The 27,104-nt window shown below is 48.2% G+C and overlaps 1 protein-coding gene across 1 annotated transcript in view; it reads right to left on the reverse strand.

Moving 5' to 3' along the window:
* The window catches only part of LOC140394020 (uncharacterized), a 186,087-nt gene that overhangs the window by 114,640 nt on the left and 44,343 nt on the right, over positions 1–27,104 (reverse strand). Inside the window, exon 7 of the mRNA XM_072480791.1 lies at positions 17,999–18,084. Within this exon, the coding sequence (XP_072336892.1) occupies positions 17,999–18,084 (86 nt within the window). The remainder of the gene's footprint in view (positions 1–17,998; positions 18,085–27,104) is intronic.

The following is a 27,104-nucleotide window of genomic DNA, read 5'->3' on the forward strand; positions in this document are numbered from 1 at the left end:
GATAACCCCTGTCGACCTGAAGCCAATCCCCCAGCCGTCTCAAACAGGTCAGGAATTGAATGTGCCAGGAAGAAGGCATCGTGCACATTATATAAAAGCAAATTACTGTGGATGCTGGAATCTGAAACAAAAGAGAAAATGCTGGAAAATCTCAGCAGGTCTGGCAACATCTGTAGGGAGAGAAACGAGCTAACATTTTGAGTCCGATGACTCTTTGTCAAAGGTTTCACAAAGAGTCAGCGGACTCGAAACGTTAGCCCTTTTCTCTCCCTACAGATGCTGCCAGACCTGCTGAGATTTTCCAGCATTTTCTCTTTCGCATTGTGCACATTGCCCGGGTATCGGGCGCAGACGAGCATGATGTGCTTCTGATGGTCACATATCGGTTGCATGTTCATCGAGTGGAAACCCTTTTGGTTTGTGTAGAGCGGCCTGTCATAGGGTACACATAGAGGGACATGCATCTCATTGATCTCTCCCTGGACCCAGGGCATACCGACGATGGAGGTGAACCCCGCTGCCCGGGCATCCTGGTGGGCTCTGTCCACATTGAAATGGATGTATTGTGCTGACTGGGCATATAGGGCCTCCGTGACGGCGTGGTGCACCTGTGCACCGAGGTCTGTGAGATCCCGGGCAGTTCCCCACTCGGCACCTGAAAAGATCCGTGGCATAAACGTTCAGGGTGACCATCACCTTGACGGTCACAGGGAGCATGTTTCCTCCCCCATACCCCAGCGTGCCTGGTGTGGCATGATCTGACAATGATGTGGAGATGCCGGCATTGGATTGACGAAGGAGCTGCGCTCCGAAAGCTAGTGATACCAAATAAACCTGTTGGGCTTTAACCTGGAGTTGTAAGACATCTTACTATGATCTGGCAAATATGTTGCACTGTCCCCCTGCTCAGCCAGAGTCTTTGACGGTATGCCAGGTCTGGCAGGTTCTCGAATGACAGGCGGTGCCGGTTCACCCGAGGCCTCATGTGGTGCCTCCTTTGCACCTCCTCCTCCTCGGCAAGTTGGGCGGCCGGCTCTCCATCCTCATTGGCTGCCTCCAGTTCCTCTGGGGCAGACTCTGCTGCTGCAGCGCCTTCCTCGTACGGCCGCAGTGTATCCCCCAGGGCTGCGACGAGTAGGAGGAAGGCCACCATTGCTGGTTGTATTCCGATGTCCAGTTTCTGCAGGGGGTGAAATGCCGACATGCTAGCATAGTGCGTACCCATGTGTCCAACCAGGTCCATTGGGCTACATGGTGGCCCCAGAAGGCACTGCGGACCCTGACCCCACATGTCCCCCCAACCCCTCCCAGCACAGCGTGGGCTCCGTCAGTGCCAGGCACCGTGGGGGCCTCTGGCCCTGGCGTCCATTTCTGCTGCCAGGGGTATTATCAACTGGCGCTGCCCTTGTCAGCGGTACGCTCCGTGGCCCCCGTCTGGCACCCCCCTGTAGGGACTACTGTGGGCATTGCCCTTGGGTAGGCCATGTGATGTCCGCTGGCGGCTGGTTGGGGGGGGGGGGGGGGAAGAATGCTATGGCATAGGGTGGGGTGCAGGGGTGGAGGCTGGTGTGGGGGTTGGGTTGTGGGGGGGGGGGGGGGCACACATATGGCCGGTGGCACTCTGCAGAACCAGGGGCCAAGGTGGCTGGTCAGTGAGGTGCGCAGCAAGATGGCTGCCTTGCTGTTTGTCCGGTGGAGCCCATCACCCCCCCCTCCATTGCACTGGCCCTTGCATGGACCACCGCACCCCCCCAACCCCCCTCCCCACCACCACACTCAGCCAGTGTCCGGACCGGTATCCCACGTTCGTGCCTCTACATTTCCTACCTGCTCAGTTTCCTGATTTTTGAAAGCACAAGTGAGCCTCACCGTCATGAATTCCCTCCAGCGGAGGCAGAGCACCACGGAGGACCCGGACAATACAAGGTCAGGCCCGCTAATGATATGCACACGGTGTTTACTGCAAGTGCGGAGTGGAACAGATTGACGTTGTTGTTGAGGCACCGAAGAATTGTGATTTGGCGTGAAACCGCGAGGGCGGCACGGTGGCACAGTGGTTAGCAATGCTGCCTCACGGCGCCGAGGTGCCAGGTTCGATTGCCGGCCCTGGATCACTGTCCGTGTGGAGTTTGCACATTCTCCCCGTGTCTGCGTGGGTCTCACCCCCACAACCCAAAAGATGTGCAGGTTAGGTGGATTGGCCACACTAAATTGCCCCTTAATTTAGAAAAAAAAATAATTGGATACACTAAATTCATTAAAAAAACCAATCCGCCGCCTGTCACGGGTTTGGCGTCAAAACCGATTCTCCGCCCAATCACGTTTTCTGACTTGGCGTCAGCCGACAGAATCCCGCTGATGCAATGGCACGAATTTGAAATACTTACTCATTAGTTTCACTGATTGCCCCAGAGGAAGTTAAGTCCAAAAATACTCAATGTTGTGGTAGACAGGAAGAGCTGATCATAAACAGGGTGGGATTCTCTGTCCCGCTGCACCTGTTATCTGGAGCGGCGTGACCCCACCGGCAGTGGGATCCTCTGCCCCAGAAGCTGGCCAATGGGCTCTCCTATTGTGGGCACCCCACGCAGTCAGGAAATCCCTGGGCATGATTGCGCTGCCGGCGAACTGGAGGATCCCACCAACGGAGAATCCAGCCCAATGCGTGTTAAAGAGGAATAACTGAGAATAGATAATGTGTGTGTTTAAGAGGAATAACTGAACATAGTCAATGTGTGTGTTAAAGAAGAATAGCTGAACAGTCAATGTGTGTGTTAAAGAGGAATAGCTGAACATAGTCAATGGGTGTGTTAAAGAGGAATAGCTGAACATAGTCAATGTGTGTGTTAAAGAGGAATAGCTGAACATAGTCAGTGTGTGTGTTAAAGAGGAATAGTTGAATATCGTCAATGTGTGTGTTAAAGAGGAATAACTGAACCTAGTCAATGTGTGTTAAAGAGGAATAGTTGAACATATTCAATGTGTGTTAAAGAGGAATAACTGAACATAGCCAATGTGTGTGTTCAAGAAGAAGAGCTGAACATAGTCAATGTGTGTGTTAAAGAGTAATTGTTGAATATCGTCAATGTGTGTGTTAAAGAGGAATAACTAGCATAGTCAATGTGTGTGTTAAAGAGGAATAGTTGAATATCGTCAATGTGTGTGTTAAAGAGGAATAACTGAACATAGTCACTGTGTGTGTTAAAGAGGAATAACTGGACTTAGTCAATGGGTGTGTTAAAGAGGAATATCTGAACATAGTCACTGTGTGTGTTAAAGAGGAATAACTGAACATAGTCAGTGTGTGTTAAAGAGGAATAGTTGAACATAGTCAATGTGTGTGTTAAAGAGGAATAACTGAACATAGTCAATGTGTGTGTTAAAGAGGAATATCTGAACATAGTCAATGTGTGTGTTAAAGAGGAATAACTGAACATAGTCACTGTGTGTGTTAAAGAGGAATAGTTGAACATAGTCAATGTGTGTGTTACAAAGAGGAATAACTGAACATACTCAATCTGTGTTAAAGAGGACTAACTGAACATAGTCAATGTGTGTGTTAAAGAGGGATAGTTGAACATAGTCAATGTGTGTGTTAAAGAGGAATAGCTGAACATAGTCAATGTGTGTGTTAAAGAGGAATAGTTGAACATAGTCAATGTGTGTGTTAAAGAGGAATAACTGAACATAGTCACTGTGTGTGTTAAAGAGGAATAGTTGAACATAGTCAATGTGTGTGTTACAAAGAGGAATAACTGAACATACTCAATCTGTGTTAAAGAGGACTAACTGAACATAGTCAATGTGTGTGTTAAAGAGGGATAGTTGAACATAGTCAATGTGTGTGTTAAAGAGGAATAGCTGAACATAGTCAATGTGTGTGTTACAAAGAGGAATAACTGAACATAGTCAATGTGTGTGTCAAAGAGGAATAGTTGAATATCGTCAATGTGTGTGTTAAAGAGGAATAACTGAACATAGTCAATGTGTGTGTTACAAAGAGGAATAACTGAACATAGTCAATGTGTGTGTTAAAGAGGAATAACTGAACATAGTCAATGTGTGTGTTAAAGAGGAATAGCTGAACATAGTCAATGTGTGTGTTAAAGAGGAATAACTGAACATAGTCAATGTGTGTGTTAAAGAGGAATAGCTGAACATAGTCAATGTGTGTGTTAAAGAGGAATAGCTGAACATAGTCAATGTGTGTGTTAAAGAGGAATAACTGAACATAGTCAGTGTGTGTTAAAGAGGAATAGCTGAACATAGTCAATGTGTGTGTTAAAGAGGAATAGTTGAATATCGTCAATGTGTGTGTTAAAGAGGAATAACTGAACATAATCAATGTGTGTGTTAAAGAGGAATAACTGAACATAGTCAGTGTGTGTTAAAGAGGAATAGCTGAACATAGTCAATGTGTGTGTTAAAGAGGAATAGTTGAATATCGTCAATGTGTGTGTTAAAGAGGAATAACTGAACATAATCAATGTGTGTGTTAAAGAGGAATAACTGAACATAGTCAATGTGTGTGTTAAAGAGGAATAACTGAACATAGTCAGTGTGTGTTAAAGAGGAATAGCTGAACATAGTCAATGTGTGTGTTAAAGAGGAATAGCTGAACATAGTCAATGTGTGTGTTAAAGAGGAATAACTGGACTTCCGGGTGCGGCGATTACCAGCTAAGTCGCACGTTTCGGCAGCTCCCGGTGGAACGGACTTTTGGGCTCTTAATAAGAGCCCCAACGGCAATTTTAACAGCTAGAAGCACTGTGCGGTAAACCAGAAGGGAATCCCCCCTGGAAACGGATGGAAAAAGGAGAGGGAAGTGGCCAGATTGCAGTGGATCCTCTGGAGCAGCGGCAAGGAAGGCAAGCAAGAACCAAGATGGCGACGGAAGGTGGCAGTTTAACATGGGGCCCTGAACAACAAGAGTTTTTGAAATGTTGCGTGGAAGAACTTAAAAAGGAAATGAAGAAGGAGCTGTTGGCCCCGATATTACAGGCCATCGAAGGGCTAAAGGATGAGCAAAAGACCCAGGAGCAGGAGCTTCGGGTTGTGAAGGCAAAGGCTGCCGAGAACGAGGACGATATACAACAGGGCCTGGTGGTGAAGACGGAGATGCACGAGGCACACCATAAACGATGTGTGGAAAGACTGGAGGTGCTGGAGAATAACGCGAGGAGGAATAATTTAAGGATTCTTGGTCTTCCTGAAGGTGCAGAAGGAGCAGGCGTCGGGGCACATGTGAGCACGATGCTGCACTCGTTAATGGGAGCGGAGGCCCCGGCGGGTCCGCTGGAGGTGGAGGGAGCATACCGAGTGATGGCGCGAGGACCGAGAGCAGGAGAAATTCCTAGAGCCATAGTGGTGAGATTCCTCCGTTTTAAGGACAAAGAGATGGTCCTTAGATGGGCAAAGAAAACTCGGAGCAGTAGGTGGGAGAACGCGGTGATCCGCGTATATCAAGACTGGACTGCGGAGGTGGCGAGAAGGAGGGCGAGCTTCAATCGGGCCAAGGCGGTGCTTCACAAAAAGAAGATAAAATTTGGAATGCTGCAACCGGCAAGACTGTGGGTCACATATCAAGGGAGGCACCACTACTTTGAGACGGCGGATGAGGCGTGGACTTTTATTGTGGAAGAAAAACTGGAATAAGCGGGTTATTAAAAAAGAACGTTTGAAACAAAGTGGTGGGGCGAGTATGGGGGGCAAAGAGGGGGGGGGAGAAAAAAGGGGGGGAAAGATGAGTTTTATGTTATTAATCCTGCGATGCGGTAACTTTTCTCTCTTCCACAGGTGGTGGTGGAGGGAGGAAGGGAGGTGGAGGAGATGGGGCGTTGGCCATGGGGGGCGGGTCCAAAAGGGAAGCGCGGGCTCTGGTCCCGCGCTATGATAATCATGGCGGGAATAGGGAAGCAGGAAGGAGGGGGCGTTGCACGGTGCGAGCCGAGGTCACGGGGGGGAAGCCGAGGTCGGCCAGAGTTTGCTGACTTCTGGGAGCAACATGGGGGGTGTAACTACGCTAGTGGGGGATCTAGCGGGGGGGGTGGGAGGGGGGAGTTACTGGGTTGCTGCTGCTGGGGAGAGGGGGAGCCGGAATGGGGTGGGGTGGGCGGGGGGGCACCGCCTGGGGGGGACACAGCTGCGTGGGAACCGGGTGAGGAGCTGGAAAAAGGGGATGGCTAATCGACAAGGGGGGGGGGGGGTAAAAAAAAGCCCCCCAACCCGGTTGATCACGTGGAATGTGAGAGGGCTGAACGGGCCGATAAAGAGGGCACGAGTACTCGCACACCTTAAGAAACTTAAGGCAGACGTGGTTATGTTACAAGAGACGCACTTGAAACTTATAGACCAGGTTAGACTACGCAAAGGATGGGTGGGGCAGGTGTTTCATTCGGGGCTAGATGCGAAAAACAGCGGGGTGGCTATACTAGTGGGGAAGCGGATTATGTTTGAGGCAAAGACCATAGTGGCGGATAGCGGGGGCAGATACGTGATGGTGAGTGGCAAATTACAGGGGGAGGCGGTGGTCTTGGTAAACGTATATGCCCCAAACTGAGATGATGCCAATTTTATGAGGCGCATGCTAGGACGCATCCCGGACCTAGAGTTGGGAAAGTTGGTAATGGGGGGAGATTTTAATACGGTGCTGGAGCCAGGGCTGGACAGGTCGAGATCCAGGACTGGAAGGAGGCCGGCTGCAGCCAAGGTGCTTAAAGATTTTATGGAGCAGATGGGAGGAGTAGACCCGTGGAGATTTAGTAGACCTAGGAGTAAGGAGTTTTCGTTTTTCTCCTATGTCCACAAAGTTTATTCGCGAATAGACTTTTTTGTTTTGGGAAGGGCGTTGATCCCGAAGGTGAGGGGGACGGAGTATACGGCTATAGCCATTTCGGATCACGCTCCACATTGTGTAGACTTGGAGATAGGGGAGGAAACAGAAGGGCGTCCACCCTGGAGAATGGACATGGGACTAATGGCAGATGAAGGGTGTGTCTAAGGGTGAGGGGGTGCATTGAAAAATACTTGGAACTCAATGATGACGGGGAGGTCCAGGTGGGAGTGGTCTGGGAGGCGCTGAAGGCAGTGGTTAGAGGGGAGCTGATATCAATAAGGGCACATAAAGGAAAGCAGGAGAGTAGGGAACGGGAGCGGTTGCTGCAAGAACTTCTGAGGGTGGACAGGCAATATGCGGAGGCACCGGAGGAGGGACTGTACAGGGAAAGGCAAAGGTTACACGTAGAATTTGACTTGCTGACAACAGGTACTGCAGAAGCACAGTGGAGGAAGGCACAGGGTGTACAGTATGAGTATGGGGAGAAGGCGAGCAGGTTGCTGGCCCATCAATTGAGGAAAAGGGGAGCAGCGAGGGAAATAGGGGGAGTGAGGGATGAGGAAGGAGAGATAGAGCGGGGAGCGGAGAGAGTGAATGGAGTGTTCAAGGCATTCTATAAAAGATTATACGAAGCTCGGCCCCCGGATGGGAAGGAGAGAATGATGTGCTTCCTGGACCGGCTGGAATTTCCTAAGGTGGAGGAGCAGGAGAGGGTGGGACTGGGAGCACAGATCGAGATAGAGGAAGTAGTGAAAGGAATTAGGAGCATGCAGGCGGGGAAGGCTCCGGGACCGGATGGATTTCCAGTCGAATTTTATAGGAAATATGTGGACTTGCTTGCCCCGATACTGATGAGAACCTTTAATGAGGCGAAGGAAAGGGGACAGCTGCCCCCGACTATGTCGGAGGCAACGATATCGCTTCTCCTAAAGAAGGAAAAAGACCCGCTGCAATGCGGGTCCTATAGACCTATTTCCCTCCTAAATGCAGACGCTAAGATTCTGGCCAAGGTAATGGCAATGAGGATAGAGGATTGTGTCCCGGGGGTAGTCCATGAGGACCAAACTGGGTTTGTGAAGGGGAGACAGCTGAATACGAATATACGGAGGCTGCTAGGGGTAATGATGATGCCCCCACCAGAGGGGGAAGCGGAGATAGTGGTGGCGATGGATGCCGAGAAAGCATTTGATAGAGTGGAGTGGGATTATTTGTGGGAGGTGTTGAGGAGATTTGGCTTTGGAGATGAGTATATTAGATGGGTACAGCTGCTGTATAGGGCCCCGATGGTGAGCGTGGTCACGAATGGACGGGGGTCTGCGTATTTTCGGCTCCATAGACGGACGAGGCAGGGATGTCCTCTGTCTCCATTATTGTTGATGTGGAGATGCCGGCGTTGGACTGGGGTGAGCACAGTACGAAGTCTTACAACACCAGGTTAAAGTCCAACAGGTTTGTTTCGATGTCACTAGCTTTCGGAGTGCTGCTCCTTCCTCAGGTGAATGAAGAGGTCTGTTCCAGAAACACATATATAGACACATTCAAAGATGCCAAACAATGCTAGGAATGCGAGCATTAGCAGGTGATTAAATCTTTACAGATCCAGAGATGGGGTAACCCCAGGTTGAAGAGGTTGAATTGTCTCAAGCCAGGACAGTTGGTAGGATTTCGCAGGCCAGATGGTGGGGGATGAATGTAATGTGACATGAATCCCAGGTCCCGGTTGAGGCCGCACTCATGTGTGCGGAACTTGGCTATAAGTTTCTGCTCGGCGATTCTGCGTTGTCGCGGGTCCTGAAGGCCGCCTTGGAGAACGCTTACCCGGAGATCAGAGGCTGAATGCCCTTGACTGCTGAAGTGTTCCCCGACTGGAAGGGAACATTCCTGCCTGGTGATTGTTGCGCGATGTCCGTTCATTCGTTGTCGCAGCGTCTGCATGGTCTCGCCAATGTACCACGCTTCGGGACATCCTTTCCTGCAGCGTATGAGGTAGACAACGTTGGCCGAGTCGCACGAGTATGTACCGCGTACCTGGTGGGTGGTGTTCTCACGTGTAATAGTGGTATCCATGTCGATGATCTGGCACGTCTTGCAGAGATTACCATGACAGGGTTGTGTGGTGTCGTGGTCACTGTTCTGAAGACTGGGTAGTTTGCTGCAAACAATGGTTCATTTGAGGTTGCGTGGTTGTTTGAAGGCAAGTAGTGGGGGTGTGGGGATGACCTTGGCAAGATGTTCATCGTCATCAATGACGTGTTGAAGGCTGTGAAGAAGATGACGTAGTTTCTCCGCTCCGGGGAAGTACTGGACGACGAAGGGTATTCTGTCGGTTGTGTCCCATGTTTGTCTTCTGAGGAGGTCGGTCCGGTTTTTCGCTGTGGCGCGTTGTTAAAGAGGAATAGCTGAACATAGTCAATGTGTGTGTTAAAGAGGAATATCTGAACAGAGTCAATGTGTGTGTTAAAGAGGAATAACTGAACATTGTCAATGTGTGTGTTAAAGAGGAATATCTGAACATAGTCACTGTGTGTGTTAAAGAGGAATATCTGAACATAGTCAATGTGTGTGTTAAAGAGGAATATCTGAACATTGTCAATGTGTGTGTTAAAGAGGAATATCTGAACATAGTCAATGTGTGTGTTAAAGAGGAATAGCTGAACATAGTCAATGTGTGTGTTAAAGAGGAATAGCTGAACATAGTCAATGTGTGTGTTAAAGAGAAATATCTGAACATAGTCAATGTGTGTGTTAAAGAGGAATAGCTGAACATAGTCAATGTGTGTGTTAAAGAGGAATATCTGAACAGAGTCAATGTGTGTGTTAAAGAGGAATAACTGAACATTGTCAATGTGTGTGTTAAAGAGGAATATCTGAACATAGTCACTGTGTGTGTTAAAGAGGAATATCTGAACATAGTCAATGTGTGTGTTAAAGAGGAATAGCTGAACATAGTCAATGTGTGTGTTAAAGAGGAATAGCTGAACATAGTCAATGTGTGTGTTAAAGAGAAATATCTGAACATAGTCAATGTGTGTGTTAAAGAGGAATAGCTGAACATAGTCAATGTGTGTGTTAAAGAGGAATAGCTGAACATAGTCAATGTGTGTGTTAAAGAGGAATAGCTGAACATAGTCAATGTGTGTGTTAAAGAGGAATAACTGAACATAGTCACTGTGTGTGTTAAAGAGGAATATCTGAACATAGTCAATGTGTGTGTTAAAGAGGAATAACTGAACATAGTCACTGTGTGTTTTAAAGAGAAATATCTGAACATCGTCAATGTGTGTGTTAAAGAGGAATAGCTGAACATAGTCAATGTGTGTGTTAAAGAGGAATAACTGAACATAGCCAATGTGTGTGTTAAAGAGGAATAGCTGAACATAGTCAATGTGTGTGTTAAAGAGAAATATCTGAACATAGTCAATGTGTGTGTTAAAGAGGAATAACTGAACATAGTCACTGTGTGTGTTAAAGAGGAATATCTGAACATAGTCAATGTGTGTGTTAAAGAGGAATAGCTGAACATAGTCACTGTGTGTGTTAAAGAGGAATAACTGAACATAGTCACTGTGTGTGTTAAAGAGGAATATCTGAACATAGTCAATGTGTGTGTTAAAGAGGAATAACTGAACATAATCAATGTGTGTGTTAAAGAGGAATAACTGAACATAGTCAGTGTGTGTTAAAGAGGAATAGCTGAACATAGTCAATGTGTGTGTTAAAGAGGAATAACTGAACAAAGTCACTGTGTGTGTTAAAGTGGAATATCTGAACATAGTCAATGTGTGTGTTAAAGAGGAATAGCTGAACATAGTCAATGTGTGTGTTAAAGAGGAATAATTGAATATCGTCAATGTGTGTGTTAAAGAGGAATAACTGAACATAGTCACTGTGTGTGTTAAAGAGGAATAACTGAACATAGTCACTGTGTGTGTTAAAGAGGAATAACTGAACATAGTCAATGTGTGTGTTAAAGAGGAATAACTGAACATAGTCACTGTGTGTGTTAAAGAGGAATATCTGAACATAGTCAATGTGTGTGTTAAAGAGGAATAGCTGAACATAGTCACTGTGTGTGTTAAAGAGGAATATCTGAACATAGTCAATGTGTGTGTTAAAGAGGAATAGCTGAACATAGTCAATGTGTGTGTTAAAGAGGAATAGCTGAACATAGTCAATGTGTGTGTTAAAGAGAAATATCTGAACATAGTCAATGTGTGTGTTAAAGAGGAATAGCTGAACATAGTCAATGTGTGTGTTAAAGAGGAATAATTGAATATCGTCAATGTGTGTGTTAAAGAGGAATAACTGAACATAGTCAATCTGTGTGTTAAAGAGGAATAACTGAACATAGTCAATGTGTGTGTTAAAGAGGAATATCTGAACATAGTCAATGTGTGTGTTAAAGAGGAATAACTGAACATAGTCAATCTGTGTGTTAAAGAGGAATAACTGAACATAGTCAATGTGTGTGTTAAAGAGGAATATCTGAACATAGTCAATGTGTGTGTTAAAGAGGAATAGCTGAACATAGTCACTGTGTGTGTTAAAGAGGAATAACTGAACAAAGTCAATGTGTGTGTTAAAGAGGAATAGCTGAACATAGTCAATGTGTGTGTTAAAGAGGAATAACTGAACATAGTCACTGTGTGTTTTAAAGAGAAATATCTGAACATCGTCAATGTGTGTGTTAAAGAGGAATAGCTGAACATAGTCAATGTGTGTGTTAAAGAGGAATAACTGAACATAGCCAATGTGTGTGTTAAAGAGGAATAGCTGAACATAGTCAATGTGTGTGTTAAAGAGAAATATCTGAACATAGTCAATGTGTGTGTTAAAGAGGAATAACTGAACATAGTCATTGTGTGTGTTAAAGAGGAATATCTGAACATAGTCAAAGTCAATGTGTGTGTTAAAGAGGAATAGCTGAACATAGTCAATGTGTGTGTTAAAGAGAAATATCTGAACATAGTCAATGTGTGTGTTAAAGAGGAATAACTGAACATAGTCAATGTGTGTGTTAAAGAGGAATAGCTGAACATAGTCAATGTGTGTGTTAAAGAGGAATAGTTGAATATCGTCAATGTGTGTGTTAAAGAGGAATAATTGAATATCGTCAATGTGTGTGTTAAAGAGGAATAACTGAACATAGTCAATCTGTGTGTTAAAGAGGAATAACTGGGACTTCCATGTGTGGCTATGCAGAACTAGGTCGCATATTCGGTAGCTCCCGCTTGGAACGGACTTTTGGGCTCTTTTACAGGGCCCCCACGGCATTTGTTTGACATTACCCGGTGTGGGAAGAAGACTGCAGCATTCCCCTGACATTGTCCCCCAGGAATGTTATGTCTTTTGGTTACCAGACCCGGCAGAAACAGTAAAAGATTTGGCTTGTGCTGCAGGAATAGACAAAGGCCTCTTCCAGCATGCAGGCGGGGGAAGGGCAAGCTTAAAGCTGCAATCTGACTTGACTCTATCAAAGGTGAATTCTAGCAGCAGAGGGAACAACTGTGAAAAGATCTACCAAGGCCATTGAAGAAGCAGGGACAAGGCGTCCGGTGGCGGCCATGGGTCCCCCTCCAACTTCTATGAAACGGACCAGAAGTGTAACAGCCAAAGGAGCGGCACTGGAGCAACGGGAGAAGCGAGGGAAAGAAAACAAAATGGCGGCGGCCAGGGACAAAGGGGAGCTGCAGGAGTTCATCAAGCGCTGCTTCGAGGAGCAGCGCGAGGAGATGTGCAAGGAGATGTTGGCGCCTATGCTTTCGGCAATTGAAGGACTCGGGATCACCCAGAAGGCCCATGAAGCTAAGATCCAGGAGGTACAGAAAAGAGTCAGTCAGAACGAGGACGAGCTCGTGGGCCTGGCAGTGAGAGTGGAGCAGAACGAGGCGCTACACAAGAGGTGGGCGGGAAGACTTGAAGACCTGGAGAACAGGTCGAGGAGAAAGAATCTGCGAATCCTGGGTCTCCCTAAGGGAGTGGAGGGGGCTGATGCCGGGGCATACGCGAGCACGATGCTCGAGGCGATGATGGACACGAAGGCCCCTTCGAGGCCGCTGGAGTTGGACGGGGCACATCGGGTGCTGGCGAAGAAGCCCCAGGCAAATGAGCCGCCAAGGGCGATGGTGGTGAGGTTCCACCGGTTCATGGACAGAGAGTGGGTCCTGAGATGGGCCAAGAAGGAGCGGAGCAGTAAGTGGAACAATGCAGAGATCTGAATATACCCGGACGGGAGCACGGAGGTTGCAAAGCGGAGAGCGGGTTTCAACCGGGCCAAAGCGGCGTTGTACCGGAAAGAAGTGAAATTCGGAATGCTGCAGCCAGCGCGACTGTGGGTCACATACAAGGGCCAACACTATTACTTCGAAACGCCTGAAGAGGCGTGGACCTTTGTACAAGCCGAAAAGTTGGACTCTAACTGAGGGTTTGTGAGGGTGGGGGGGGGGATGTTTTGGGGTTTGATGTGTGATGGTTGTTGTATATAGGGGGTCAATCACGCGCAGGAAATGTTACATGGGCTGGGGGAGAGAGACAAGGCCACGACAGGAGCTGCGCCAGAGGGGGCGGAGCGGGCTTTGGAAAGTGCGGGGTATTTTCCCGCGCGCGGGAAGAAAGGCGGGAAGGGGAACGAAGGAATGCATATGGATTGGGAGACTCCCACACGGGGAGGTCAATGGGACGGCGGGGGAAGCCGGGGTCAGCAGGCGTTAGCTGACTTACGGGAGTGACATGGGGGGAGCAAAAAAGCTAGACCGGGGTCTAGCGGGAGGAGGGGAGGGGGGGAAGGGGGGGAAAAAGGGTTGCTGCTGCACTGGCCGAAAGGGAATGGGACACAGAAGAGGTGGTCGGGACGGGGGTCCCCCCTCTGGGGGACTGGAGGGTGAGGGAGGCGTGGACACGGGACTGTCCCAGAAAAGGAGATGGCTAGTCAACGGGGCGTGGGGGGGTGAGAGCCCCTCCAATCCGGCTGATAACGTGGAATGTGAGGGGCCTGAATGGGCCGGTGAAGAGGGCTTGAGTGTTCGCGCACTTAAAGGGACTGAAGGCGGACGTGGCCATGCTCCAAGAGATACACCTGAAGGTGGCGGACCAGGTCAGGCTAAGAAAGGGATGGGTAGGACAGGTATTCCACTCGGGACTGGACGCAAAGAATAGAGGGGTGGCAATATTGGTGGGCAAGGGGGTGTCATTTGAGGCCAAGACTATTGTAGCGGACAATGGAGGGCGATATGTAATGGTGAGCGGTAGGCTGCAAGGGACGTGGGTGGTGTTGGTAAACGTATACGCCCCGAACTGGGATGATGCAGGATTCATGAAGCGCATGTTGGGGCGCATTCCGGACCTGGAGATAGGAGGCCTGATAATGGGAAGGGACTTCAATACAGTGTTGGATCCAGCACTGGACCGCTCCAAATCAAGGACTGGAAAGAGGCCGGCGGCGGCCAAGGTTCTTAGGGGGTTTATGGATCAGATGGGGGGAGTGGACCCATGGCGGTTTGCAAGGCCGCAGGCCAGGGAATTTTCTTTCTTCTCCCATGTACACAAAGCCTACTCCCGGATAGATTTCTTTGTTCTGGGTAGGGTGCTCATCCCGAGGGTGGAGGGGACGGAGTATTCGGCTATAGCTGTTTCGGATCACGCCCCGCACTGGGTGGAACTAGAGCTGGGAGAGGAGAGGGACCAACGCACGTTGTGGCGGCTGGATGTGGGACTGCTGGCGGACGAGGTGGTGTGTGGGAAGGTGAGGGGGTGTATCGAAAGGTACTTAGAGGCCAACGACAACGGGGTGGTGCGGGTGGGGGTGGTATGGGAGGCGTTGAAGGCGGTGATCAGGGGAGAGCTAATTTCCATTAGGGCTCATAGGGAGAAGACAGAGGGTATGGAAAGGGAGAGGTTAGTGGGGGAGATTTTGAGAGTGGACAGGAGATACGCAGAGGCCCCAGAGGAAAGATTACTTGGGGAAAGACGACGGCTCCAGACGGAGTTTGACCTGTTGACCACAGGGAAGGCGGAGGCACAGTGGAGGAAAGCGCAGGGGGCGACCTACGAGTATGGGGAAAAGGCTAGTCGGATGCTGGCACACCAGCTCCGTAAGAGGATGGCAGCGAGGGAAATAGGGGGAGTCAAAGATGGAAGGGGAGCCACGGTTCGGAGTGCGACGAAAATAAACAAGGTATTCAAGGCCTTTTAGGAAGAGCTGTACAGATCCCAGCCCCCAGCGGAGGAAGAGGGGATGAGACGATTCCTAGATCAGCTGAGATTCCCGAGGGTGGAGGAGCAAGAGGTGGCTGGTTTGGGGGCACCAATTGGGTTGGAGGAGCTGAGCAAGGGTTTGGGGAGCATGCCGGCGGGGAAGGCCCCGGGACCGGATGGATTCCCGGTGGAGTTCTACAGGAAGTACGCAGACCTGTTGGCCCCGCTACTGGTGAGGACCTTTAATGAGGCAAGAGAGGAGGGGACCCTGCCCCTGACAATGTCGGAAGCGACAATTTATTTGATCCTAAAGCGGGACAAGGACCCACTGCAATGTGGATCGTACAGTTGACCGAGTAGAGTGGGAGTACCTCTGGGAGGTGCTGCGTAGGTTTGCGTTCGGGGTAGGGTTTATCAATTGGGTTAAGCTCCTTTACAGAGCCCCGATGGCGAGTGTAGTGACGAACCGGCGGAGGTCGGAGTACTTTCAACTGTACCGAGGGACGAGGCAGGGGTGCCCCCTGTCCCCCCTGTTGTTCGCATTGGCGATCGAACCATTGGCCATGTCATTGAGGGAGTCTAATAAATGGAGGGGGGTGGTACGAGGGGGAGAAGAGCATCGGGTGTCGCTATGTGCGGATGACCTGTTGCTGTACGTGGCGGATCCAATGGAGGGGATGGTGGAGGTCATGCAGACTCTAAGGGAGTTTGGGGCGTTTTCAGGCTATAAGCTCAATGTAGGGAAGAGTGAGCTCTTTGTATTACAGACGGGGGACCAAGAAAGGGATAGGGGACCTACCGCTGAGGAGGGCGGAGGGGAGCTTTCGGTATTTGGGGATCCAGATAGCCAGGAGTTGGGGGACCCTACATAAACTGAATCTGACGAGGTTGGTGGAGCAAATGGAGGAGGATTTCAAAAGATGGGACATGTTACCGCTCTCGCTGGCGGGTAGAGTGCAGTTGGTCAAAATGGTGGTCCTTCCAAGGTTTCTGTTTGTGTTTCAGTGCCTTCCCATCGTGATCACTAAGGCCTTTTTTAAGAGAGTAGGCAGGAGTATTATGGGGTTTGTGTGGGCGAATAAGACCCCGAGAGTAAGGAGAGGGTTCCTGGAACGCAGTAGGGACCGAGGAGGGCTGGCGCTGCCAAACCTGGGGAGCTACTACTGGGCAGCAAATGTGGCGATGATCCGCAAGTGGGTTATGGAGGGAGAGGGGGCGGCATGGAAGAGGATGGAGATGGCGTCCTGTAAAGGAACGAGCCTGGGGGCGTTGGTGACGGCACCGCTGCCACTCTCGCCGAAAAAGTATACCACGAGACCGGTGGTGGCAGCAACGCTAAGGATCTGGGGCCAGTGGAGACGGCACCGGGGTGCAATGGGAGCATCGGTGTGGTCCCCGATCAGGGGTAACCACCGGTTTGTCCCGGGGAAGATGAACGGGGGGTTCCAGAGCTGGCATCGGGCGGGGATTGGAAGAATGGGGGACCTGTTCATCGACGGGACGTTTGCGAGCCTAGGGGCACTGGAGGAGAAGTTCGAGTTACCCCCGGGAAATGCCTTTAGATATATGCAGGTGAGGGCTTTTGTGAGGCGACAGGTGAGGGAATTCCCGTTGCTCCCGGCACAAGAAGTTCAAGATAGGGTGATCTCGGGTGTATGGGTCGGGGAGGGCAAGGTGTCGGAAATACACCAGGAGTTGAAAGAAGAGGGGGAAGCGCTGGTAGAAGAGTTGAAGGGTAAATGGGAGGGGGAGCTGGGGGAGGAGATCGAGGAAGGTCTGTGGGCTGATGCCATAGGTAGGGTTAATTCCTCCTCCTCGTGTGCCAGGCTCAGCCTGATACAATTTAAGGTGGTCCACAGAGCGCACTTGACGGGGGCGAGGTTGAGTAGGTTCTTTGGGGTAGAGGACAGATGTGGAAGGTGCTCAGGGAGCCCGGCGAACCATGTCCATATGTTTTGGTCATGCCCGGCACTGGAGGGGTTCTGGAGAGGAGTGGCGGGAGCAATATCTCAGGTGGTGAAAGTCCGGGTCAAGCCAAGCTGGGGGCTAGAAATATTTGGAGTAGTGGACGAACCGGGAGTGCAGGAGGCGAAAGAGGCCGGCATTCTGGCCTTTGCGTCCCTAGTAGCCTGGCGAAGGATCTTGCTAATGTGGAAGGAGGCGAAGCCCCCCAGCCTGGAGGCCTGGATAAATGATATGGCTGGGTTCATAAAGTTGGAGAGGATTAAGTTCGCCTTGAGAGGGTCTGCGCAGGGGTTCTACAGGCGGTGGCAACCGTTCCTAGACTATCTCGCGGAGCGTTAGAGGAAAGTCGGTCAGCAGCAGCAGCAACCTTGGGGGGGGGGGGTGGAGGGGACGTCCTGGGAAGGGGGGGGGAAGGGGGGACTGCCTGGGATGGTGGATGAGCAAGAGATAACATGAAGGGTTGGGGAAACTGGCACGTACGGGTGAGGGCCAGTGTACAAAGCTGTGTAAACATATCATTTTGCCATGTATATATCTTGCTCTGCGCGATTTCCCGGGGTTTTTTTGTTACGGGGCGGGGGGGGTTATTGTTTGTAAGGGAGAAAAATTGTGTTAAAAAACTTTAATAATTTTTTTTTTTTTAAAAGAGGAATAACTGAGCATAATCAATGTTTGTGGTAAAGATGAATATTGGAACATGTATTTATTAGCCACCTTCTCAAGCTCCATTCAGAAAACTGTCATTTCACCTTAAGCAACACTGGGCCTTGCAAAATGCTATATTCTCAGAGCTTCATATTTGATATTGTGATGGACAGTTTTACAGGCCTGTCTTTTGGGTGCAACACCAGTGCAACAACAACCCATGCCACAGTGGCAGACGTCCAAAAAGCATGCTTAACACAGCAATCGAGAATAATACACAAATCAGTAAATTAACCAGAAAACATTCATGCAAATTAAATCCACGCATAAAAATTTAAAGTATAAAATTGCTGTTGTAACCTGAAGAGTTTCATTTTGTAAGATTTGTAATCCATTGTCGAATAAATCCAATCTCATCATCAAATCATCTGGAAGACCTTTCTTATCTATAAATAAAGAAGTAGAATTCAGTATTAATGTGTCTGAATCTCTTTTGCTGCAATATGTAAAATAAAAATTGGTTATGACTGATTTTTTTTTTGTCAAGTAAATAAGATACAGTGGGGAGGGGTTTTGTTTCTTTTTCACTAAGCCTAAATTTATCTGGCATTCAAGCTGGAATTTTCCATCACCTCACACTGGCGGGAACATCCGGTCCCACCAATGCAAACTTCTGGCCTCCGTGTGGCTTTTCTTTGATTGTCTTTACATAATGCTTTGGGATCTTTTACCCGAGAGGTCAGTCAGTTTAACGTCTTATCCTGAAGAATAGGATCAGACAGTGACTTCACTCAGCCCAGACTGCGTGTTCATGGGGAGGCAGTGGTGTAGTGGTATTGTCGCTGGACTAGTAATCCAGCGACCCAAGGTCATGCTCTGGGTTCGAATCCCGCCATAGCAGATGGTGAAATTTGAATTCAGTAAAAAATCTGGAATTAAAAGTCTACATCTTAGAGCTAGAACAAACAGAGTTATTATCTCTGGGTTGTTACCTGTGCCACGTGCTAGCGAGACGAGGAATAGGGAGAGAGAGCAGTTGAACACGTGGCGACAGGGATGGTGCAGGAGGGAGGGTTTCAGATACCTGGATAATTGGGGCTCATTCTGGGGTAGGTGGGACCTCTACAAATGGGATGGCCTACACCTGGAGCAGAGGGGTGCCAATATTCTGGGGGGGAAATTTGCTAATGCTCTTCGGGAGGGTTTAAACTAATTCAGCAGGGGGTTGGGAACCTAAATTGTAACTCCAGTTTACAGGAGGTTGAGAGTAGTGAAGTCATGAGTAAGGATTCAAGGTTGCAGGAGTGTACCGGCAGGCAGGAAGGTGGTTTGAAGTGTGTCTACTTCAACGCCAGGAGCATCAGGGATAAGGTGGGTGAACTTGCAGCATGGGTTGGTACCTGGGACTTCGATGTTGTGACCATTTTGGAGACATGGATAGAGCAGGGACAGGAATGGTTGTTGCAGGTCACGGGGTTTAGATATTTCAGTAAGCTCAGGGAAGGTGGTAAAAGAGGGGGAGGGGTGGCATTGTTAGTCAAGGACACATTATGGTGGGAGAAAGGACGTTTGATGAGGACTCGTCTACTGAGATAGTATGGGCTGAGGTTAGAAACAGGAAAGCAGAGGTAACACTGTTGGGAGTTTTCTATAGGACTCCAAAAAGTTCCAGAGATGTAGAGGAAAGGATTGCAAAGATGATTCTGGATAGGAGCGAAAGTAACAGGGTAGTTGTTATAGGGGACTTTAACTTTCCAAATAATGACTGGAAACGCTATAGTTCATGTACTTTGGATGGGTCCGTTTTTGTCCAATGTGTGCAGGAGGGTTTCCTGACACAGTATGTAGATAGGCCAACAAGAGGCGAGGTCACAGTGGATTTGGTACTGGGTAATGAACCAGGACAGGTGTTAGATTTGGAGGTAGGTGAGCACTTTGGTGATAGTGACCACAATTCGGTAACGTTTACTTTAGCGATGGAAACTGATAGGTATATACCACAGGGCAAGAGTTATAGCTGGGGTAAAGGCAATTATGATGCGATGAGGCAAGGCTTAGGATGCATAGGATGGGGAGGGAAACTGCAGGGGATGGGCACAATGGAAATGTGGAGCTTGTTCAAGGAACAGCTACTGCGTGTCGTTGATAAGTATGTACCTGTCAGGCAGGGAGGAAGTGGTCGAGTGAGGGAACCGTGGTTTACTAAAGTAGTTGAATCACTTGTCAAGAGGAAGAAGGAGTCTTATGTAAAGATGAGACATGAAGGTTCAGTTAGGGCGCTCGAGAGTTACAAGTTAGCTAGGAAGGACCTAAAGAGAGAGCTAAGAAGAGCCAGGAGGGGACATGAGAAGTCTTTGGCAGTTAGGATCAAGGATAACCCTAAGACTTTCTATAGGTATGTCAGGAATAAAAGAATGACTAGGGTAAGTGTAGGGCCAGTCAAGGACAGTAGTGGGAAGTTGTGCGTGGAGTCCGAGGAGATAGGAGAAGTGCCAAATGAATATTTTTTGTCAGTATTCACACAGGAAAAAGACAATGTTGTCGAGGAGACTACTGAGATACAGGCTACTAGACTAGAAGGGCTTGAGATTCATAAGGAGGAGGTGTTAGCAATTCTGGAAAGTGTGAAAATAGATAAGTCCCCTGGGCCGGATGGGATTTATCCTAGGATTCTCTGGGAAGCTAGGGAGGAGATTGCTGAGCCTTTGGCTTTGATCTTTATGTCGTCATTGTCTACAGGAATAGTGCCAGAAGACTGGAGGATAGCAAATGTTGTCCCCATGTTCAAGAAGGGGAGTAGAGACAACCCCGGTAACTCGAGACCAGTGAGCCTTACTTCTGTTGTGGGCAAAGTCTTGGTAAGGTTTATAAGAGATAGGGCGTATAATCATCTAGAAAGGAATAATTTGATTAGGGATAGTCAACACGGTTTTGTGAAGGGTAGGTCGTGCCTCACAAAACTTATTGAGTTCTTTGAGAAGGTGACCAAACAGGTGGACGAGGGTAAATCAGTTGATGTGGTGTCTATGGATTTCAGTAAAGCGTTTGATAAGGTTCCCCACGGTAGGCTATTGCAGAAAGTACGGAGGCATGGGATTCAGGGTGATTTAGCAGTTTGGATCAGAAATTGGCTAGCTGGAAAAAGACAGAGGGTGGTGGTTGATGGGAAATGTTCAGCCTGGAGTTCAGTTACTCATGGTGTACCACAAGGATCTGTTTTGGGGCCACTGCTGTTTGTCATTTTTATAAATGACCTGGAGGAGGGCGTAGAAGGATGGGTGAGTAAATTTGCAGATGACACTAAAGTCGGTGGAGTTGTGGACAGTGCGGAAGGATCTTGCAGGTTACAGAGGGACATAGATAAGCTGCAGAGCTGGGCTGAGAGGTAGCAAATGGAGTTTAATGCAGAAAAGTGTGAGGTGATTCATTTTGGAAGGAGTAACAGGAATACAGAGTACTGGGCTAATGGTATGATTCTTGGCAGTGTGGATGAGCAGAGAGATCTCGGTGTCCATGTACCTAGATCCCTGAAAGTTGCCACCCAGGTTGATAGGGCTGTTAAGAAGGCATACGGTGTGTTAGCTTTTATTGGTAGAGGGATTGAGTTTCGGAGCCATGAGGTCACGTTGCAGCTGTACAAAACTCTGGTGCGGCCGCATTTGGAGTATTGCGTGCAGTTCTGGTCGCCGCATTATAGGAAGGATGTGGAAGCATTGGAAAGGGTGCAGAGGAGATTTACCAGGATGTTGCTTGTATGGAGGGAAGATCTTATGAAACTTAAGGCTGTTTTCGTTAGAGAGAAGAAGGTTAAGAGGTGACTTAATTAAGGCATACAAGATGATCAGAGGATTAGATAGGGTGGACAGTGAGAGCCTTTTTCCTTGGATGGTGATGGCTAGCACGAGGGGACATAGCTTTAAATTGAGGGGAGATAGATATAGGACAGATGTCAGAGGTAGGTTCTTTACTCAGAGAGTAGTGTGGGCATGGAATGCCCTGCCTGCAACAGTAGTGGACTCGCCAACATTTCAGGGCATTTAAATGGTCATTGGATAAACATATGGATGGTAAGGGAATAGTGTAGATGGGCTTTAGAGTGGTTTCACAGTTCGGCGCAACATCGAGGGCCGAAGGGTCTGTACTGCGCTATAATGTTCTATGTTCTATCTGATGACCATGAAACCATTGTCGATTGTCGTAAAAACACACCTGGTTCACTAATGTCCTTCAAGGAAGGAAATCTGCCATCCTTACCTGGTCTGGCCTACATGTGACTGCAGACCCACAGCAATGTGGTTGACTCTTAATTGCCATCAGGATGAGCAACAAATCCTGGCCCAGCCAGCGATGCCCATATCCCGTGGACAAATAAAGAAAAAGTCTCTGAAGTGGAGCTTGAACCAACAACTCCGTGACTGAGATCCAAGAACAATATGACTCCGCTCAGACATCTTAGACTGCCATCTCAAACCCTAGATAAGAAGCCTGCGTAACACTAATCATTTGATTACAAATATTCAATAACTAATTCATTAAATTTAGATTGTTTTCTACATATAGTGCATGAATCAGATAAAATTATGTTAGTTCTGGCAGTTGTTCATATCTTTTATCTCCCACCAGCTGTCAGGCAATGTACTAGCAATTGGGGAAGGTTGCTGATAATTCCTCAGTGGAGCTGAATCTCCCTCAAGCTGCACTACCTCAGGACTCACCTTTACTATTCATCAGATCAAATACTCATACTTTGGTGGGATCACTGAGAGAGGAAGCAGATGACTGACATGAAAAGTGAGTAAAAGCAGTTGCTGGTGGGAGGGACAGCAGTGGATAGCCTGAGTTGGAAGTTGATCCCTCTCCAAGTTCTGCTCATCTGGACAGATGCTGCATTCCAGGGACAATCGATGAGGAGGAAACCGCTGAGCAACAGGAGACAATAGGTGATGTACTGACAGGCCTTCCAAATGAATTCAGTATGATTGCAGGGAATTAACCTCAGGCATGAGGGGAGGGTGATATCTCAGCCACTAAGGTGATGTTCCTTCAATGGACAGAGTGGCGAGTGCCATAAAATGTCTGAATGCACCTTTAACACCAGCACGCCCACTCGCTATCATCTATGAATGATCTCTATGAATGCCTTCACTAAGTAGTGGGAACAGTTAAGTGAAGGGAAAGGGGACATGAAGTTGGGAACTCCACTCGAAAGTCATCCATTTTTCTCGCACAACCCAACTCCCAGTCAGTGACCCATACATAACATAGAACATACCGTGCAGAAGGAGACCATTCGGCCCATCAGGTCTTCACCAACCCACTTAAGGCCTCACTTCAACCTTATCCCCTTAACCCAATAACCCCTCCTAACCTTTTTGGACACTAAGGGCAATTTAGCATGGCCAATCAACCTAACCTGCACGTCTTTGGACTGTGGGAGGAAACCGGAGCACCCGGAGGAAACCCACGCAGACACTTGGAGAACGTGCAGACTCCGCACAGACAGTGACCCAGCAGGGAATTGAACCTGGGACCCTGCCACTGTGAAGCCACAATGCTAACCACTGTGCTACCGTGCTGCCCAGAATAACCAGAATTCTTTTTGATAACGGGGTCCTTCTTGGTGGTGCAGGTGCCGAGAAACACCCCGCTAAACGCGCTCAAAACTGGATTCTGATATTTTTCCCGGTAAATCGCGCCCATTGTCTCTCAGCATCCTCTCAACCAAAGATTGACCATAGAAAAAACTCCACGTGAAGCTTATGCATGCAGTGTGATAATGTTATTCTTCAGGCAGTTTTTCACTTATCACAAGCAATGTTATGCAGGCTGAGGGTCAATGGGCTCCCGGTGTCATTCCATATACATACAAAAGGGAAAAACAGTTTGGACCTGTATTCGGATTTCACAGCTTTTACTGATATTCCATTTTAAGGCATACAGGACCAGTATCCTTATTTCCCTATTTTTACTGCTTTTTCTTTCCGGGCTAGCTGAACCCTTTAGATATTAGCACTTATTTCATGGCTTGTTGCAGCAAACTTTGTATATAATATTGGCGAACAGTTTGATTTTTTTCTAAATCTCTGAGACATCTTCGACAAAGTTAAATTCAGCCATTATTGTCCCTCCCTGCTATTCAGTTCCACTTACTTCCAGGACTACATATCAAGGGAATGTAGATTGGCAGCTGATGTGATATTGTCTGTTTCGCACTACACCCTTCCCCACCCTCGATTTGACCTCTCAAATTTGAAAAGGATATAGCTCGACAGATAGGACACTGCAGGAACATTTAATCAATGTTGCACTGCACATTGGGAAGAGTTTTGGGGTTACAGGGGTGGCTGGAGTGGTTGGGAAACCTTGTAATATGAGTCTGCCCGACTGTCGTGGAGGTTTGCGTGGGGAAGAACCATGGGGTGGAATGGGCTAGCTTGTTGGAGCTGGAGGAAACACTTCTGCTTCTCCAGGCCCACAAGCAGTGCTTTAAAAGCAGTTGCCTTTGACTTGTTGGATCTTTCAAGGCCAGTTAAACCTTGCCAAAAGTAGTTTGAAACACAAATCTTTTAAGAAGGAGGCATGATACCTTCTTAAAAGGTTTTATCAATGGAGCCACCTTCTGAGAGGAGGTAGTTACCAGCCACATGCTGCATTTCCCGAAAAGCAGGAAGTGGATGTTTGACACAGGTTGGCTTTGGATGTGAACTTTTTCACATTTAAACTTCCCACCTGTTGTAACCCACCCATTTTTGGAGGTTAAATACCCTCTTTAGGTTCACCATGAGTTCTGAAGCTTAACTGTGTTACTCAGTGTAATGACAAAGGCCATGCCTTTGAGATTGGCTAATTAGAATATGAGTTCCCTGATTAGTAGCCCAATCAGGAACCCCTTTCTGTGTATATAACAGGGAGTGTCAGATCCTCTGCACTCCCGGTGTACACAGCAGATGGAATGGTCATGGTTGTTCAGCTGTTGGGTTTGTAAATAAAAGGAATTCTGGTGACAGGACTTCTGCCTCTGTGGACTTATTACAGTGCCGATGAGGAAAACGGAACGACCCGAAGAAACCTGCTCGTCAGCAGCTGCCACATATTGAGGGTAAGCCACTGACAGGCAAAATGCTTTTATTTGGCAATTTGGACTATTTTTATCCTGCAGTGGAAGACTGGACCCAATATGTAGAGCGGATGAAGTACTTCTTTAGAGCAAATGATATAATTCCGGATGAAAAGCAACAGGTCATTCTGCTGACCGCGTGTGGGCCAGCAGCCTTTGCCATTATGCGCAGTCTCACTTTTCCGGAGGCACTGGACATGAAAACTTTCCAGGAATTGACAGACTTAGAAAAAAGTACTATGACCCTAAGCCACCTCTGATCCTGCGAAGGTACCGGTTTTACTCCGCATTCTGATACACTGGGGAGTCAGTTACAAACTTTTTAACAAGATTAAGGTGATTAGCAGAGGCTTGCGACTTTGGCCTGATGCTAAATGAGATGCTCCGAGACCGTTTGGTATGTGGAATAAATAATTTAGCAATACAGAAACTTCTGTTAGCAGAGGCCGAGCTCGATTGGAAACAAGCATTGCAGAGGGCGTTGTCCTTGGAAAAAGCGGTAAGCGGAGCGCGGGAGTTGCAGGGTACTCCGATGGAGGTAGATGTCCATACCAGTGAAACTGTGTTAAGGGACTACCACTGGAGGATAGGCAACTGCATAGCCACCCTCAGGAACAACTCGGATACTAAGTTAACCGGGCCCACTCGCAGAAGCCCTCCCAAGCAAGATAAATTAGGTCCAGACAGACGGCAGCCCCTGTAGCCTTTCGCCCAGCAAAATATTGTAGTTGTTGCCAGAGATCGGAGCCAGAAAGGAGAAATAGAAGCCCAAAACCAAAATCTTGGAGGTCACGTAGGCCGGGGTACAGGAGAATGAATACCCGAGAAGCCCCACCTACCTCCGACAAAGAACAACTAAATTGTGTAACGATGGTGAAATCAAAACCCATTAAATTATCCATAAGGTTGAATGGACGTCCCACACTGATGGAAGTCGACACTGGAGCAGCCGTATCAGTCAGAGGGGAAACAGTGTTCAATAAAATTCGTACTGGACTCCAACCCTTATTCCTAACCAGCACCTCGGCAAAAACTAAGGATGTACACAGGGGAACCACAGAGTGTTGGGCACAACGCATGTAACTGTGGCTTATGGAGAGCAACTGGTTAGGCTGCCTTTAATGGTAGTAAAAGGTGTGGGGCCAAGCTTATTGGGATGAAACTAGCTAAAAGAGATCCAGCTGGATTGGGTAAACATTTTCCAGCTGGAAAATGGCCACCTGGGCGAACTACTGTGCAAATACCCAGAGGTTTTCCGAGAAGGGCTTGGAACAATAAAGGCAGCATTGCATGTAGATCCAGAGGCAGTCCCAAAATTCTACTAGGCCCGACCAGTACCCTTCGCATTAAGGCAGAAAGTCGATATGGAAATAAAATGATAAGAGCGTGAGGGAATAATAAAACCAGTCCAGTTTGCAGAGTGGGCGGCACCCGTGGTGCCTATCCTTAAGCCGGACGGCCCGGTCCGCCTTTGTGTCGATTTCAAACAAACGATTAATCGCTACTCACAACTGGACAAAAACCCAATTCCCCGGATTGAGGATTTGTATGCAAAGCTGGCTGGAGGACTCTTATTCTCAAAGCTGGATATGAGCCATGCACATCTACAGCTGAAGAGTCCCAAAGATTCTCAACGATAAACACCCTGAAGGGCCTTTTTCAGTATACAAGATTAGCCTTCGGGGTATTGTCAGCTTGTGTGATATTCCAGAGGACAACAGCGAATATATTACAAGGGCTACCACAGGTCACCATTTACCTGGACATCCTCATTACGGGTAAAACAAAGGCAGAACACCTGCAAAACCTGGAGAAAGTCCTGAGGAGGTTTTCAGCAGCAGGCGTGCGCCTAAAGAGAGAAATGTGATTTTCTAGCACCTCAAGTAACTTATCTGGGGTACAAGGTTGACAAGTCAGGGCTACACCCTTTGGAGGATCGGGTGAGGGTGATTTAAAGATGCCTCGGCCCCCACCACAATCCAGGAGTTAAGTCTTTTTTAGGACTGGTGACATATTATGGAAAGTTCATACAGAACAGAGCTTCCATCTTGGATCCCCTACACCAATTACTAAAAAAGGGGCAAGCCTGGGAGTGGTCTGCCCACCAAGACCGGGCTTTCATGAAGATAAAACGGCTTTCCTCCGAACATCTTGGCACACTACGACCCCAGGAAAGAGCTGGTGCTCACGTGCGACGCGTCTCCATATGGCGTTGGTGCAGTTTTGGCACACAGAGGGCAAAACAGACAGGAACGACCTAAAGCGTTTGCTTCCAGGACGCTGGCAGCAGCAGAATGAAAGTACGCCCAAATCGAAAAGGAAGGACTGGCTGTGATCTTCGTGGTGAAG

This window comes from Scyliorhinus torazame, chromosome 17, assembly GCF_047496885.1.
Source record: "Scyliorhinus torazame isolate Kashiwa2021f chromosome 17, sScyTor2.1, whole genome shotgun sequence".
NCBI lineage: Eukaryota > Metazoa > Chordata > Chondrichthyes > Carcharhiniformes > Scyliorhinidae > Scyliorhinus > Scyliorhinus torazame.